At 39.6% G+C, this 18,278-nt stretch overlaps 1 protein-coding gene across 8 annotated transcripts in view; it reads left to right on the top strand.

Annotated features, from left to right (window-relative positions):
- LOC121595863 (probable G-protein coupled receptor 158) overlaps positions 1–18,278 on the top strand; it is a 68,602-nt gene that overhangs the window by 24,388 nt on the left and 25,936 nt on the right. For all 8 annotated transcript variants that reach the window (XM_041920186.1, XM_041920182.1, XM_041920184.1 and 5 more), the window contains 4 exons: positions 6,674–7,463; positions 12,557–12,796; positions 12,892–13,066; positions 13,178–13,246. In XM_041920186.1, the coding sequence (XP_041776120.1) occupies positions 6,724–7,463; positions 12,557–12,796; positions 12,892–13,066; positions 13,178–13,246 (1,224 nt within the window). In that variant the 5' untranslated portion in view covers positions 6,674–6,723. The remainder of the gene's footprint in view (positions 1–6,673; positions 7,464–12,556; positions 12,797–12,891; positions 13,067–13,177; positions 13,247–18,278) is intronic.

Here is an 18,278-nt window from a genome sequence, read left to right as displayed (position 1 = left end):
TGAGATAAAAGGTGTTGACAATTTTTTTATCTACTTTTGCAAAATCACCAGACTGTCAAAGGGTTAAATATCTCTCAAGTACACGCTAAAACATTGAGAAGCAAAATTTGATCATATTCGACCATTTTGCAACACCTCATCTTATTTTCTTTTTTTATGTTTTCTTGACTGTATGAATTTTTTACTGTAGAGACAAAAACTCATAAAAATTTAACTCTGTAATGCAAAGATCAATTTGTTTTATATTCTATATTTTGCGGTAACTCCTATGCGTCTCCGTCTTAATTCAAAGCTACTCTACTTGACCTCAAACCTTCTACTTGAAACAAATCTATTAGTCTCTAATTGTATAATCATCGAAAACGTAGAAATTGTGGCCCTGTACAGACTTACTAATCCTACGGTCTTATAGTAACGAACGTGCTAATTAATTGATTATTTATCGCAAATTTTACCTTTTTTTAAAGTGATTTAGTGATTTTCCCGAATGAGACTCGGGCAGTGGTTTGATTCTTCATTTCGATTGATTCATCGCGAGAGGAGAAGGAGATAAAACAATTAAAATGACACTTTTTTCACTTCATCTTTCGTTTCTAAGAAGTAATTTGCAGAAAGAGATGAATCATGTATTATGTTTTCCTATATATCATTATTCTATTCAAGTATTCTAAAAATCCTGGGACTGTCAACGGGTTTGAATTTTGAATCTATTAGCCACATTCGTCTCTCTTCTTTGCAAGCCATTTTTCTTTACAATACCTTTTTCCGGGTATTCTCTGTAATCTCATTTTTTTTTATTTCATTTTTTATTGTGTGCATGTGAAAGAAATCTGAACTCTTGATGGGGGGTAGACGAAGTCAAATGTCAAATAGTTTCAGTGCTAGAGTGAAATGAGAGAATAGTTTCAGTGTTGGTTACCATGTGGAGTATTTCGCGTTGTTTCCATGGGATTTGGTTGGAATGTGGCGGACGGTTATGTTGGCTATGAATAAAACTCTTCTTCTTTGGCAAAACAATCGTTGTCGGTCAAAGCCTACCTGTACCACTAGTGGGCTTAGCTTTCAGTGACTTACTAATTGCACATAGCAAGATAATCAGTCCTATGTATGGAGGCACGGTCCATTTGAGGCTTGAACCCATGACGGGAATGTCGCATGAGTTGACGACTGTATCACCAGAGCGGCATTAAACTATTAATACTCTATTTGTCATTCACAGCGGCCAAAGCCACAAAGCAGTTTTAGCGCCAGATCAGTAAGTAAAAAAGTAAACATTCTCTAACACTAAAAAAATCATTTAACTCACGTCTCATTTGATTCGTTGTGAGTGAATTGTTACCCGGGTTAACAAGCTAATTTGTAATAGCGTTAAACAGACTCTACGTGATGGTTTGAATAAACACTTCTTCTTTTTGTCATGACGACCTATGCGACCATGCTGGTTTTACAAGCTTCCGAGACCACACTACTAGATAAGCTTGTCCTTATTGCAGGAAGACGGTTCCACCCGGGAATCGATTATGTCCTGGCTTTGTAGGAGCCGACTAGATTATCGACTAGACCTCGATTCATTTAATTTGCTACGATTAGTTAATTTCTACATTGAATCTAACTAACATCATAAATTCACGAGTCCTACCCAGCCCAGTGAGTCTATTGCCGAAATATTATCTAAGCTGGTTGGACTGTTTGATTATTATATTCGGGTATTGAAAATGAATGTTGATAGTCTGGTCAAAATCAAAAATACTCTGAGAATTTTGGACAAGTTTGGAATGTTTATCCCAGGCCTGTGACCAGGACTTTCCAGATTGATTCTTGAAAATACTTTTGCCGCAATGGAAGAGCTATGCCATCAAGATTCTCACAATGACAAACTTGCAGCTCATATTTAACTTCTATATCTTTTAATCCCACACTAAACTCAACCCAACGCCCGCCCAAGATCCTTTCTTGACAGAGCATCGATATTTACGCTAATTTTTTCCCGCATAACAAAACTGTGACGATGCATCTTGATCTTGTTCAGCACAAACGCTGAAGCTAAACAAATATCTTAACTAAAGCTAAATCACTTACCCTGAACGTTGAATGCAGCTGATTCCATCAACAATATTCGCATAGCTTTTCAAAGACCCCAGACCGATGGATATACCTCTCATTGTGGGATGGTGCGCAATGCCACAGAGCCGTTGAAATCGTATTATAAAAGCAATTAAAACATTCAAATACTTGAGATATTTTGCAAGAGCCACTTCAAAACTTTTGCTTTTAATTAGGGCGAGTTGCTTGTTGTTGGTTGCCCTGAGCAAACGGCAAACTGCACTGTTCCGCCAAATAGCATCCCTAGCAACACCACCACTGCGTCACAAAACAGAAGGAGCAACGCTAGACGAGCTCGCGGTTGCTAGAAGTACACGATCTCAGCACAATTCACAGGTGCTTGAAAGGAGCACCACATCTTGGAACGGTCAGAGTAAGCAGACGATGTGGATGCAAAAGAGTGAGGAAACCTCAGGAAGTGTGGGTTCTTCTACCTTCGGTACCTTTGCTCACACAATGCACTCTTCTCCGCCTTCTCATACATAACCAATGCGATACCCCATGCAATCTGCAGGGGTTCTGCACCTCTTAAGCTGTTTTGCTGGCCATATTTGCGGGGGAGAATGGGGGAGCAGCATGTCTGGAAGCATGTAAAACACTATGAAAGCGTTACGCGACAAATCAACACAACGAAAACACACGCACACGTACATGCACACTAAGAACGGAATGTACATAGCACCATGTCTTGCACGGGTATCAGTGATGCAAAACGTGTGAAAACAATTTGTAGCCCGGAGCAAGTGACTGTAAATTATTTTCACTCAAGCTTAAGCAGGAAAAAAAAGATGCCGAAACGCTTCGAGCTCTGCTCACTGTGTTAAGTGCCCATGACAACGTTGGTTGCTTTAGCATTAACACGCTACACACTAATGAGCTCGGTTGAATGCGTTTGATGCAAACAAACGGTTGGTATGAGCATTGAGTCAATGGATGTAACTTATGTTATTAACTGTTTTGTCGTTTTTCTTTATTAGAAGATTCTCAGTAAGTTAAAAAGGTAGGCAATTTTTTTTATTTAATGCTTCATTTCTGACCATTTTCTTCATTCCGTGTGAATGTTTCATAACCGGTAGGCAATAAATGGGAATTACGAAAACTTACTTGATTTTTTTGTTAAACTCAAGCACATTCGATGGCCGTAGTAAGGAACGAAAGGACTGTCTAGTGTTTAATACGCTGGCTTATACAAAGAGCGGATGTGGTTCAATTCGTATTCCCATTGATCCAATCTTGCTGTCAGGATTATTGGAATTATTAAACCCTCTGGACAAACCTTCTAGGCTAAGCCGCTTATTGCTACGCCAAGAACCAATCGCTTGACTCATGGTGCATTATGAATTTGCTAATTAGCCAAAATCTTCAACGCAATTTTAAGCGATTAGTTTTTTTGTTTGGCTCAATAACCGTTGTCCTGCCCGTACCACTTGTGGACTTGGCTTTCAATGACATTTTGATTCCCCCATAGCAGGATAGTCAGTCCTACGTATGGCGGCACGATCCTTTCGGAGCTTGAACTCATGACGGGCATGTTGTCGTTCGTCGTTCGAGTTGACGACTGTACCATGAGCCAAGCTTAAAAAAAAAACAAAGGAATAGCGTACTATTAAATTGCCATTTTAACAGCACCATTTGAAGCCAATTTTTTAAATATCCTTATTACTGATTGGTTACACAAATCCAACTATTATTTATGTACATTAATAATACAAATATTTGTAATACATATGAGAAAGTGTGTGTTCTGTTCCATATTTCATGTTTTTATTACTTACGTTAACAATAAAACAAAACTGATTTCCTGCTATCCTGATCTGATATATCCTAGTCTGATATATACCGGTCTTATATATACCGTGTACCTATTCTTGTTTACTTTTTATCCCTTTTTTTAACTTTTCATTGGATTTGATCAATTTCCCGACCCTCCTCTTTGTGAACTTGTTTCTGCTCTTGCTATTGGTGTCAAGCATGATTCATCTCGTTCCAATTTTTCAACTAACTCGATTTGGGACGGGGAAGTAATTCTTTTTATTCAACCTACCACCATCCATACCGCTTCCAAATCTGCCCGTGAATGACATAGATAACATCGTTCTATGGCCCAACACGAGCAAACCGGTAACAGAGAAAGTATTCCAAAGATGACCTTTTTTCAAGTGACCCCATTCTGGCTCGACTCCACAAAACGTTTCCCTATGCCGGTACGGATAACCCCTTTAGCTATGTAATCGTATCACCCAAGGGCTATACGGACCACATCAATCGGAACATTTCTGCGTGAATGTGTGGGAATCTGTGCGTGTATGAGGGAGAGCGATAGAGTTCTTTTTTCTCGCTCTTGATACAGTGCAAAATTGGCTTACATGAAACCCGCAAGTATCCGAACGACCACTGCCCAGAATCCTTTTATTCATGCTTCTCATCGAGAAGAATGCGCATAAAACACCAACCACTTTAAAAGTGAAAGGAACATTTTCGTCCTTTGTTGAAGAGAACCGAAACGATATCGCCAGATATCACTGAACCAATGCATAAGAAAGAGAGATAGAGAGAGCGACAAGCATCTTAAGCAAACAAACTTTATCCACCGGCGTGTGGGGTTTTGGGTGGGCTTGCAGCTGTGTCTCTAAACCCCGCGCAAGCCCACCTAGCGTGAGAAAAGTGGGCAGAAATGCCTCAAAGATAAAGGGCACGGGAAAAATCGGTCAACCGGCAAAGTTTTGACCGGCCTCTCTTCGGGGAGCCCTTTCTTTAAAGACAGTACCTGATACCGAAGGTCTACCATCCGCCCCAATAAGGGATGACAAATGACAAGCCTGTCAACATGATGCATGATTAGGATGTATTTACTTCTAACGGTTCGTTAGAGCCAACGGAAAATCATTCCGCTGAAGGGCCGGAAAAGAGCACGCTTAACAGAAGGACTACATCGTCCGTTTGACGATGGAGACGATGGACGGGACAATTTCACCACCACAATGTCGTTCAGCGTGCTTCACCACGTGCGGCGTTGGAATTTGAAGAACGATAGTTCTGGACGGAAAGCCACTGTTGTTTGCGTACTGAGTAGAATTTTAAAAATGTTAGATGCAGCAGGGGGTTTTCGTCGAACAAGTTAATCATTACTGGTTTGGGGCAGTGGTCGCTGGGATGACGTTATCATTACATGCCGCTTATTAGCGCACGATTTCTACACTACTCCTTTTCGAAAATTATTGAAATGGATAAGCACATTATCCGATACAATAATGACCCACTATCGCCGAATCGACTAATGTACCCACGAACCGTATTGTATACCCGATACAGCCAATATAGATTTCACTTTACAACTTCAAACCGTTTAGTTAATCGGCCACTAGAGCTACGCCTCGGAATAATTAATGATACAGCCGTGCGCTGGGACGTTTGCTGGAAAGCACGAGTAATTACCACTTCGCCTAACTCGCTTCTTAATGTTGAAGTGCGAGCAACTTTCCGATAACCGGAACATGCTCCACCATCACATACCCCCTTACACCTACGAGTCCACGCCTGTAACCTATTCATTTATGCCTTGTTTCACCGCCGCTTTGGGAGACCAATGAGCAGCCTGTCAACCCGGGTGGGTCAAACCCGGCGGTTTCGATTTGGACATAAATCTTTCATGAGTTGCCCGCCTCCCGATGCTACCGGGTTGCCGTCCCACGCTCATGCTACATTATAAGTCATTAAGTTCGGCTTCGAAGCCACCGAATTTTCCGAAGCGCTTAGCGATGCTATTATCTCCTCCCCGTGTTAAATCCGGGCCCCCGAGGGTGGAGGTATTAAATCCGCCATCCTACACACACACACACACACTGCTGCTGCGAGCTGAACTTTGTCACCATCTTTCGCCATCGGGGAACCGGGAAACCCAAACACGGAGAGAAGATTAACGCTTGGCCGTCATGCCGAAATGTAACCTACTCGAAATGCCGTTTCGAGAAAACGTGTCGCCGGCGATTAGGTCATACGCTCAAGAAATGCTGCAAGGGAATGTGTATCGCGTTTTACGGTTTCATCAATACCACGGCTCAAGCACGCAACTACGTGCGAGCGATAAAATGCCCGTACCCGGGCGGCGATAAAGTGCCCAATCATTAATGGAATGGAGAGTTATTCGGTAACCACCGGCACCAGAAAATTCGGTTGCTATAGGCATTATCGTCCGTTTGGCAGAGAGCAGCCTACTCCACCGGCAGTGTGGGAAGATTAAATTGTACGCACATTCATTAAACCTTCATATTCCTTCGATGATTGAATGTCGTTGATTTCCAGTCAGATACTGACGTTAAGTAAGTGTTGAAGAGATTGTCGGATCAATGTTTGCTGTCAGTAGAAAACGTAAAAACGCGTTGCGCGTTTTATGTCAAGATTGTGCAAAAACATACACATTTGGATCAATTGACCAACCACACTAACATGATTTGCTTCTACTGGAACAAAGCTAATGTATAAAACTATATATTTAAACCAATCTGCTGCTAATTGAAGTAATTGTATTAATGCAACTAATCATCATCTTCATTTCCTGCTATTCTTCCAGATGCTCATCAAAGCTATACATCTTCACATCCAGTTCAACAAACATCGGTGATGGGTCATCTTCATCATCGCCACCATCACCCGGCTCATGATCGGCTGCTCGCTAGACTCGTTTTCGGTACTGTATCGCGACCGACAAGCTCGCCGTCCCAACAATACCACTGCTATCGTCACCGACACGTACTGCGCTGGGTGCTCGTGGGGCTTATCTCCTTCCTGATTAACACAGGACATGGACTGGAACAGCTTTCCGGTCAGCAGGAACCCCAAGCTGACCAGCAACCCATCCCACCAACGCTTTCGTCGACCTCTACCCCGACCCCAACACTCCCGCCGTGCGAACAGCGTGCCCTGGACGATATCCCACCCGATCCATTCTACGATGTGTCGGACATTACGATCAGTGCGGCAAAATCGTTTGCCGATTTTCTCGCTAGCCGCAAGATAGATGGTACGTCTCGTGATGATCGCAAATTTGCACTCGCCCGCGAGAAAGCCAACGAGTTGGCAACCAGCGTACTGAAGCAGGACGATGGATTGTTGTTGGCAGTTGGCATTGCGTACCCGCGGCTTCCACTGGCCGTGGTACAGTTTCGGGATCAGATCGACAGCGCACACGTCAATCTGTCCGAGAGCAAGAACTTCCTGTCAACGTACTGGCGCGAGCTGGGAGCTGCATGGAACCAGAGCAATGGCGCACAGTTCTGGGGTGCTCCGTTTCGTGACTGCGGCCCCTTATACGGACGGTGGCTTTGGCCGTACAGCGTTACCGTGGAGTCACAGGGTGTCAAGTAAGTACCATTTCGTAACACTTTCCTTCTACGTAATACCTATCAGTTGGTTACCGCGAGTGCTCGAGTAGCAAATCTCTACAGGCCAACAAGTACTTCCATGCGGGCCAGCTAATTATTCACAAACTTCTTCCTTCCACGATTTCATTCGTTCGTCAGCAGCGAAAAGATTCCATAATTCTTAATTATGTATGATTGGAATGAAAAATTATACACAATTTATCAGGTTCATTTGGCTACCACCACTACAGGAAGACAATATGACAACTATAAGAACCATATCACCATTATACGTACAGCGGAATATGATTTTTGTTTCGTTAATATGTTGTATTGAATGGTACAAATGGTTATGACGAGCAAAAATAATACGATGTATCCCTAATTAAATTTTAAACTATTCACATGTTTACATTATTGTCATTAATAAGAAATACGTTTATGAAAAGTTATCTTCACCACTAGCAATTGCAGCACTGTTGGTAAACGAACGCTAGTACTTTAATTCAATATATTTTTTGAAAGAAATTGTAATTTTTTATTTTAATCATCACACTGATTGAAGTACCAATTTAATTGATTTGTTATTGTATTTGTGTCATAGGTAAAAATCAATTGGCATTGTTAACAAAATAAAAAAAATTGCTTGTTTTAGTTATAGAAAGTGCAAATTTTGGGATTCTATGATATCTATGATTTGCACCATTTTGAATAAAATATTTAAATGTCATAAATGTCGGCTATGAAACATAACTTGTGATGATGATTCATTGTACGAAATTGTAAGCAATTGACATTGTTTTAAGTATGTATTTGTAACCATTGCAACGTTTCCTGCACTGATATTAATTATAAATTTACTGGAACAGGCAAACCTAATTTGTGTGTCCCGGATAATCCCTTGAAGTTTCTTCCAATCAGAACAATAAAGCAAAACTACACTTTGAAGCTAACATAAGTGCTTCTACAGGAATTAATTTTAGGATTATGAACCGATTTTGAACAGTACTTGTAGGAATTTGAACGACGCAATCAGATACGCCTCGAACTCGTTACCAAACGACCCCACAAAGCCTCGCGAGTACGAGGAAATGTCATTAATTTTACAAACCCTCATGAGGGAAATGTACTTGTCTCCAATTTCGAAAAATTAACCAACGATGCTAATAACACGATAGCCAGCAAAGGACTATTGTCGGGGCGGTGCTAACAAATTTGTGTGTCGCACTAAAAAATCCCGAACCAAAAAGGGGAGGCGAATGTTTGAGATTTCTATCGCACAACTATCTGACTTAACACGGAGACTTTTCATTAGTGACATCCGCATCGAATGAGCCTTGGCACCCGCTACCTACTCCGCCTACCCGTACCCTTCTCATGACTCTATTCCAAATGCTGCACGTTGTCCATGCTGCGTATTGGCAGCAATACTGGACATTCTAAAAACAGCTCCGAGTGGTTGCTTCCCCGAAAGCGGATACTTTCAGCATCCTAAAACTGAACTCATTCCCGGAAAGGATAGCAAGAATACATTTAACACAACAGCCCAATTTCCCGCATGCCTGTTTGTTGGCCAAATGAAGCGCACGGGTGAACAGATATTTGTACTGTAACAGCGATGTAACAGTCCAAGCATTTCCATCCACGGTTTGGCCTTTTTCTTGTTCCTTTTGTTTTTGCACTAGCTTCCTTTTTTTACTTCGTAAAATGGCCCCGAGGAGTTAATTAACATTATTTCATCACCGCCTCGGGCTTATTCTTACGAGACTATTTCACGAGAACAAAGGATATCCATCAACAAGCAGCGAGCATAGCGGATAATTATGTGTCCACTTTTCTGTTTGGTGCCGTCTTCCAGGCTCCATGGACGGAGACGGAGGAGGTCTTAATTAAGCATTCACGAAGTACGGCAGGATTTGTAACAACACTTAGACTTACCTGCTGATAAACCTGCTGATACTAATAATACTGATTTTTTAGCTAACAAGAGAATTCATGGGATTATTAGATTATTATATGGTATAATCTTGTATCTAGCTCTACCAACATTTAAAAGTTCTGGTTACTTTTTTATGAAAAATACGGACAAGTTTATTGGGAGGCAGTGTTTTTTTTCCATATGCCCTAATCTTACATACTTTCCGTGTTACTACATCAAAACTAAACCTTCCGGGAAGGCTCATATAAATTTTGTTTATTTAATAACTTCGCTCAAACTACAAAAGAAAAGGGCCTACATCAAAGACGATGTTTATTGCTTTGACCTTTAACCAACCACACCTGCCGGCTGAATTTTTGTGGTAAACATTTTCAGCTGTTGGGGGCATTCACGATACTCGTCATGATTTAAGTTAGATTTCAGCCAGTGAGTGGAACAATATGCATCAACCGGGTTGATGATTCTTCATACTTAAATGACAGTTGCGTTTCATCATATTGAATTTCTACAATTTTGTATAACAAAAAATGCATCACAAAATTTTTTTATTTTCCATTTGCAGTTTAAATGAATTATAATACTGTAAATATTCGTCAAATCATAGTTTAAAACTGCCTTAAACCTTGCCCTACAAGGTATGTATGTTTCAGGAACCTGATCAAGCCTGAGAAGAATCGGCATATGTTTGCATTTTTGTTTACAGATTGAAATAATCTAGGTTTACTCAATATTCATAAAGTACTACAGGTCGGTCTAAACTTCATTTGATAGTTAGCAAGTCCAAAGTTTCATTTTAAGCTCTTATCAACTGTTACTCCCCTCCTGGCAATTTCCATAGAAATTTACATTAATGGTCCCTCCTGTATTTTAAGCCAAAAATCTGAATTATTCTGTTTGTTAGTGGAGCAGTATTAATCATCCGGGATGTATCCATTTGACCAGCTGTGTCAAACTCATTTCATCAGAGGGCCGCAAGTACAGATTTTCAGCGATTCGCGGGCCGCAAAGATGAGAATAAAAAATATACCTCAATATATAAATAAAATACTGTAAAATCATTATTGTTGATGATGATGAGTCCCAGCTCTTTCCCCAACATAGGTTTGAGAAGGACGGAAGTATCTTTACGATAATATTACTCTGATAGGTATATTAACATATTTTGTACGAGCAAGTGGTGGCATCGGAAAACTGTCAGAGGAACTGTCCGAGTCATACACACACCCAAGATGACCAACATAGTTTCATCAAGAAAAAACGGGACATACTCCATCGAATACAATGGTATTCCACTAGTGCCAATTATTGGCTCTAGGGCACTACCTTCCGAAGCAGGCGAACCTAATGTATTGTATGCGGAATTTGCCACTTACAATCATCAATGAGTGAATCCTGTTGTGACCTCCCAGACCGTGTGCAAACCGTTATTTCCCCCAAATAGATCCCGAATATCCACTTGTACGCGCGCGTGTCTCAAACCTATGTTGAATCTTTCTTATATTTTTTCTAATTTTAATTATAGTATATAAAGAAAAATCTTATCACCATCAGAAAGATCGTGATGACAACTGCAGTTACACATTTAATAATGATATGGGACATCTACACATATCTCATTGTTAAATAAATTGAATTTTGGGCCGATCTGGTGGTCGTCAACTTGCACGACTTAACAACATGCCCGTCATGGGTTCAAGCCCCGAATAGACCGTGCTCCCATACGTAGGACTGACTATCCTGCTATGGTAACAATAAGTCACTGAAAGCCAAGCTCACTTCACTAGTGGGTACAGGCAGGCCTTGACCGACAGCGGTTGTTGTTCTAATGAAGAAGATGAAGAAGAAACAAATTGACTTTTTGTACTCTTTGCTTCAAATCTGGAATCGTTCCTTATTTAAAAATGTGTGATGTTAGTTTTCATTGTGCTCTTTAAAAAAAAAAGTTTAATATACTTTTAAAGTCACATGCTATTTCTTTTATCCTTATTATTGAAATAGGATATTTTTCATTTGTTGCGTTCTCACACGGCAGTTCTGTTAGAAAATATTGCTCAACCCTACTTTTTCACTGAGGTAGGGGAAATCTAGCTAATTTCCAAGTCTGTTCTGGTGGTATATTCATTTTTCATAACACGAACCCGTTGTTTATGAATAATTTTAAATTACGATAATTTTATCCGACGCAAATAGTAAGAACAGATTTTTGGTTTGCAGTGCTTACAGCACTTCTCAAAATATTCTCGCGGGCCGCATTCATTATCCACGTGGGCCGCATGCGGCCCGCAGGCCGCCAGTTTGACATACCTGCATTTGACAGTCACGTTCCGCCATATTGGATTATAGCAATTGTGTATAAAATAGATACATTTTAAGATTGTTTAGTTTTCTTTTTTCTGTTTGAAATGAATTGTAGTACTTTTATTGCATTAAAAAAGTCGATCGATGCCATTTTTCCTTTTCTCAATACAGCAAAAAACTATCATTCCGTCATGAGCTAACGACGACTCGGAGTGTGTTTACATATTTTTCAGGATGAAAATCTAGGCTGAAAATCTGATGATAGTTTTGTGTGTGATTTTGTTTGGAGTGTTGACATGATTTTAGGCACCATGCCATATTCCCTCTAAAACAGCTGGCTAATATCGTAAAAGCCCCCAATAATGGCAATAGAATTGAGATCCATATGCCCACATGTAGTCTAACCACCGCGATGCAGGCTAATACCCTGAGGCAAGTTTGGCATTTGCTTTTGTATGGCGTGTTGACATGGTGCAACCAACTGTCAAACTCCATTAAAAAAAATAAAAAAAAAACAACCAAACAAACAAACAAACAAAGACTAAAAAACTAGCTGGCTAGTATCATGCAACCTCCCTTTTTTGGTTATGAGCTATAATCCTTTCATTTACTTTAGTTGTAAAGTTTTACCAGAACATTTGCAAATTATTACGATTTTTTAAACACCGGTAAAAGATATTCTATATATTTGCAAATTATTACGATTTTTTAAACACCGGTAAAAGATATTCTATACATGACTAAATGAGATACATTCGGGTACAAGGCATTTGCTTAAACACTTTCTCAACGACTATTTGCTCAAGCTTAATACCTACTAATGGATTCTTCATTTTACAAAATTTCTTTCCAACAGAATCGTAGCTTCGGCGTTCATTGCAGCCGACGTGGATCAATGCAACGATGCCCTGGAATCAATTTTTGGCCGTCGTCATGTTTGCGATCGTGAGTCCACCTTCTGTCTGCTGTCGGAGCTGGACGCCTCCAAGCCCCGGGGCAAGTATACTTGCGTCTGTCGCCCCGGTTACTACATTCCCAACGAATCAATACAGGGGTTTTCATCCGAGAAAGACGATGGCAACATTACAAACTTTAGGTATGCACAAAACTCGCCAGGAAATTGAAGTTAGTGTTCTAAAGTTCACTAAAACTATCCTCCACCGATACGACCGCTTCCTTGCTTCGTTTTAGCTGCATTCCTTGCCCAAGTGCATGCGAGTGTGACTCGGAGGGTAGCTGCAGCAGCCCGGACGAGGACTTTAGCACCGAAACACTCATGAAGGCTACGATCGGTGCTATCTTAGGAGCTTGTATGCTTTGTTGTTTAGTGTTAGCGTTAATTGTATTCCGCCAACGGAAGTGCAAGGTACGTGTGGCTCAGGGGCGTTTACTATCTTAACATTTTCACTGCATATAATGAACAGTGTTTCTTGCTATTCTATGATTTCTTTGCATTTTACTCTCTTTTACAATACAGACCATTGCAACCGGGATGTGGACCATTTTAGAAACAATTTTATTCGGCATTTTACTTCTATACTTAGCGGTAAGTACTCGTACGGATCTTTAAATTTTGTTAACTCAATTCTAACTAAAAACATTCTTATCGGCTTTAGTTAAATGGGAAACAATTAATTAACTTTAAAGGTTTTAGTGAATGATTAAAATTTGAAACAAAAAACGGAAAGCTATCAATTAACAAGCTATCAAAACCCAACTGGATTGTTTTTTTTAGAACAAGATTAATTAGCAAATTAACCATTTAACCGGAAACTAAATGACATGCAACGGCTGCGCTCGTACTGGAAAATGGCAAAAAGGCACGGCAAACCGTTCTTAATAATTCACCCGTCGTGCCAACACGAGCAGCACCCAATTGCGCGAGGGAAAAATGTATGAAAATGAAACTGTCATCAATATTATTCACCCGTGACCCATTGATGCACCCCGCCGTTACACGTCGAAGAGAATTAATTTAAAAATCTCATCCTCATTTTCTCGAGTACCCCTTGCCCTTCCCTGGTGCGGCAAACTGTTTCGCGAATGATTTGACAAGACTGGAAACCATTAGTAGGCCACGATGAAGTGAACCATCATGAAAAATTCAGCAGCTATCCTGCTCACTTTGGTGACCTGTTTGGTGAAGGAATGTTTTTTTTTTTTAAGTAAAGCAAACCCTTAGCGGGCCGATAGCGTCACGCACCATTGGTTGGGTTTATAAATAGAGAACGTCCGATTTTTTTACGGTAGACTCGGTAAAACTTTCAACCGACTAAACAAAACAAAATAACGTGACATTGAACCGGATTTTACTCTTTTTCTAGCTCTTTTGGTATTCTTCCTGAATACGGAAAGAAAATTTGCTCCAAAAACAAACCATCAACCGAAAAAGAAACAATCCACAAGCGACCCGCATCACACGCGTTTTTATCGTGATCACGTGACCACGTAACACACAACCGCCCGAACCCCCGGTTATTGTTCGACAACAATTTTAATCAAAAGTTTCCAGTCATCATTAAAGTTGCAAAATATGCTCCACCAGTTCCAACGACTCCAACGGTGCGGTTCCATCAGGAAGATTTCTCTTGATTCCATCCCGTCCCGTGCACTTGGTGTTTCGCCTCGACCATCTGCTATCCCCCCCCCCTCTTCTTTGATGGACGACCATTTCGGGGTGGATGTGTTGTAGATGGATCTGTTCGAGCATTCTATCATGTGATGTACGGCAACAGCAGCCATGCGTGTTTAGTGTCGGAAAACTAGTTTACCCGTAAGCATCACCTGCCATGCCAACAACTGGGACACAACAATAATTATTAACAGTCAGCGCGACACTTTCCAGCACCTCGAGCATTATGGTTGAATTACTAATGAGGATGTTTATAAAACAGGACGTTTTTTTTCCCTGTGATGCCGTTGCTACAATTTGTCGTGTTCGTAATGCATATGCATACCGCACGAGGGGGTACGAGTGGCAACAAAAAATACTCGAACAATTAATTAGCAACTATTAGCGATGGGAAAAACTTTTGAATGAAATTGTCAACTTACTAGATAGTTGTATGTGTGAAGTGTATTAAAGGATTTTTTGATATCAAAACAGTGAAGATATTCACATGGAATTTGAAAGTCTTAAAGCTTACCTTCAATTTATGTTATTTATAAATGAACCAATTTTTACATTTCCGACAACATCCCCGTCATGGGTTCAAGACCAATATGGACGGTGCCCCCATGAGTTGCACGGACGGTTGGATCCTGCTAGGAGTAACCAACCACTGATAACTGATCATTGGTTATTGATATTCAAGCATATTAGTGCTAAAAACAGGCCCTGGCCAACAACGAGTTTTGTGCCAAAGAAGAAGATTATTTAAATAAACTAATATTGACCAATTTAAGATTTAATAGTGGCTCCCTTTTTTCGGCCATTTCAAATACACATGACAAACATAAGTGAAACAACTATTGCGTCAATAACCTTAGACATCTCATTAATAAAGCTCCCTAATGGCCAACGGCTCTCGAAAGTTATATCCGACCTTTATAAAGTCGGAACCCTGTAAGGATCAGTGTGATCGCGCTACTGGTACTACCAAGGACGAAAAATCCTGCATAAGCAATGCTTGGTTACATGTACCTCCTCAGGTTATCACAATCAGATACTATTCAAATTTAATTTACATCACTCCAGTGCATCTGTGCGGTAGCGTAATGTTTTGTCTAATTGATCACAACAAGCGTCACAACAACCAATCAGTTACATCATACGTACCAACTTCAAAGCACTTGCAAAGCAGATGAAGTGGCAATGTATGTGCACATACATCATCAAACGTACACCCACCTAACCAATGAAAATGAGCTTCACATTCAGCCGCCAGACAGTGCAACAAACCAAACATTTTCTACGCATCGCCGCACTATTGATCAGCGTGCACCGCAAATAAGCACTCCTAATAGAATGGTACAATTTGTTGAACACTTCGCGCTAATATAGACCATTTCTGTTGACGGTAAACAGTAACAGCGAGTTCCCATACCTTCTCCTTGTTTTATTTCACCGTGCACTCTACGACAATTATATCACAGTATCTGGGGGAAAATACACACACACAGCATAGATGGTAAAGAGTAATGAGCGAGCAGGTGCATTGTAAATTAATTTATGACATGATGATGATTAACATATCGATTCGATAAACGACGCGCTAATCAGCGAGCTGGAAAACGATGACGATTGACAAGCTCATTGACTAAGGATTCACAGATACTGGAATCAACTCAAACGGCACCTCCTCGGTACCGCTTGACATGTGTCATGTCTTTGTATGATAAATCAATATTGTATCGCATAGCAAGGGGGCTATTTTTGTTGCCATTTTAGGTTGCCAGCTTTTCTTAAGTTCTAAAATAAATGTACTCACATCTTCTGCTTATGAGTGTAGTTTGTAGTTGTTTTAATAATCAAAAGATATATTTTCATTATCACCAAATAGTACGATTCAATTATTTGTCTTGAATTGATCATCACTAAGCAAATAAATGTATACAACAATTTATCTGTTATTTATTGTTTTTTTTGTTAGTGTTTAATTAGTTTTAAGTCTGTTTTATTTAGCTTTGATGGCGGATATTGGATTAAATAAACGAAAAGAAATGAAATGAAATGAAATAATTTTGACTCATTCTTAAGGGAAGTGAACAACACTTTCGAACAGGCACATTAAAATCCTGGTGGATTCCAACAAAGCCTGTCCAAAAAGGGTGTCGTACAGTAATCTTAAAAAGTCTCTTCGGGAACTTCACTCCCGAAATAAGAAGTTAAGAAAATGTCCCAAAGAATGAAAGTATCAAGGACTCCGGCTGCGTGTTACTCAAACTCAAATTCTCAAAAGCCCTTATAGACCGGGATGACCGCGTAGGTCGTTACTCCAATAACGGTTAATTTCATGGTTTTTTATTAATACAGTCAATTTCTACCACACTCATTACAAGTAATTACATTCAGAAATGAATAATTATCATTTATTACAGCAGAAATGTGAGACTAACAAAATGCATATGAGATATAGAAACATTATAAAACAGCTTCTCTTTAGGATGGATTTGGAAAAGATGTGGAGCTCCACACAACAAGTTTAAGCCGTTCCAATGTCTTACTCGTTATGCGGGAGACTCTTCTCCATATACTTTGTATGAAAATTGAGTCATGAATGTGTTGATATAAAGCCGCTAAACATTTTCTGATAGACTTTTTAATAAAAAAGAAGCTGATATTATTGCAATTGAACAAATGTTTAAGTTATATATTCTTGAGCACGATTTTTTTAAATATATATTTCAATAGATTCATTGGCATCAAATCTACAATCCACATGTAGTCATATGAAACACCGTATGATACGAAGAGGTAGTAGTTGGCAGATAATGCGTTGATGATCAGAAACATATTATATATTTTTTATTATATTAAAAAATGTATCAGAAACACAAATTCTATTGCTCATTATACGAGATGTTACTCGTTAAAAGAAGTAACAATTTAGATTTGATTTTTATGCAAAAAGAGGGGTTTCACTGTAATAAAACAATAATAATAGTACACCAAAGAAATGTCAAAACAATATATTAACGAAATAAATATTCAACGAAACTTGTAAAGTATCTAACAACCTTCTATAACCCCGATACAATTTTGGTTTGTTTGGAATGGGTTTGTTCGTCTCTTTTGACTCGTTGACCGTTTTGACCGTTTGACTTACATAATTGGCCTGTATGTTCATTGAATAATACCAAGAATATAATGTATGCATACATCAGTAACTTACTATGGTCAATGCTACCTAAGACAGAGAATAAATATTAAAATATTAAAGATTATCTAAACAATTTTTTAACAACAAAACTAACGTTAAATAACAAATTCCACTTCCACTGATAGTACGAATGTTATGTACCCATATAATATATCAAATTTTCTTATTGATTTATCATACGTTTCTCCTTTCGTATTATGAGACCATTTACGAACAAAAGTTCCCCATAAATCGGCTATCGAAATACATCCATCTCGAAATGAAATCCATCCGCAAATTGAGGCTTTTCCTTCTCGACGCTCATTCAAGGCCACACAGCCACACCACAGCAGCAGAGTGCCCATTCAATTCGAACAAAGTGCCATGACTAGCCGTTTCCGTGCATCAGTTACAATAATCAAGCAGAAAAGAGCTGACCCTGTGATGAATGCCATTGCGGCTGGGTATCAGTAGCAGAGTAGCGCTTCAATCAACATTTTTAAGGAGTCTCACTTTCTACACCAATATAAATGCGGTCAAATGTGGCACATACAAAAAAATGAATATCCTGTAAGCCGCAATGTAGAAAAGAGAATACCCGAAATGGGTAACCAAGGAGTGCGGGGTGTGTGTTTGTGTGTGTGAGTGCTGGATGGATAAACATTTGGAACCAAAAATAGTATAAGAAATAGCACCGAAAACATAATTTCAGCGGTATGTCAATAAACTTTAGTCGGCTGATGCCCGCCGAAGATTTACTTTTATCTACCTAAAAAC

This window comes from Anopheles merus, chromosome 3R, assembly GCF_017562075.2.
Source record: "Anopheles merus strain MAF chromosome 3R, AmerM5.1, whole genome shotgun sequence".
Taxonomy (NCBI): domain Eukaryota; kingdom Metazoa; phylum Arthropoda; class Insecta; order Diptera; family Culicidae; genus Anopheles; species Anopheles merus.
Note: the sequence above shows the minus strand (reverse complement) of the source record. Positions and strands in the feature narration are given on the sequence as shown.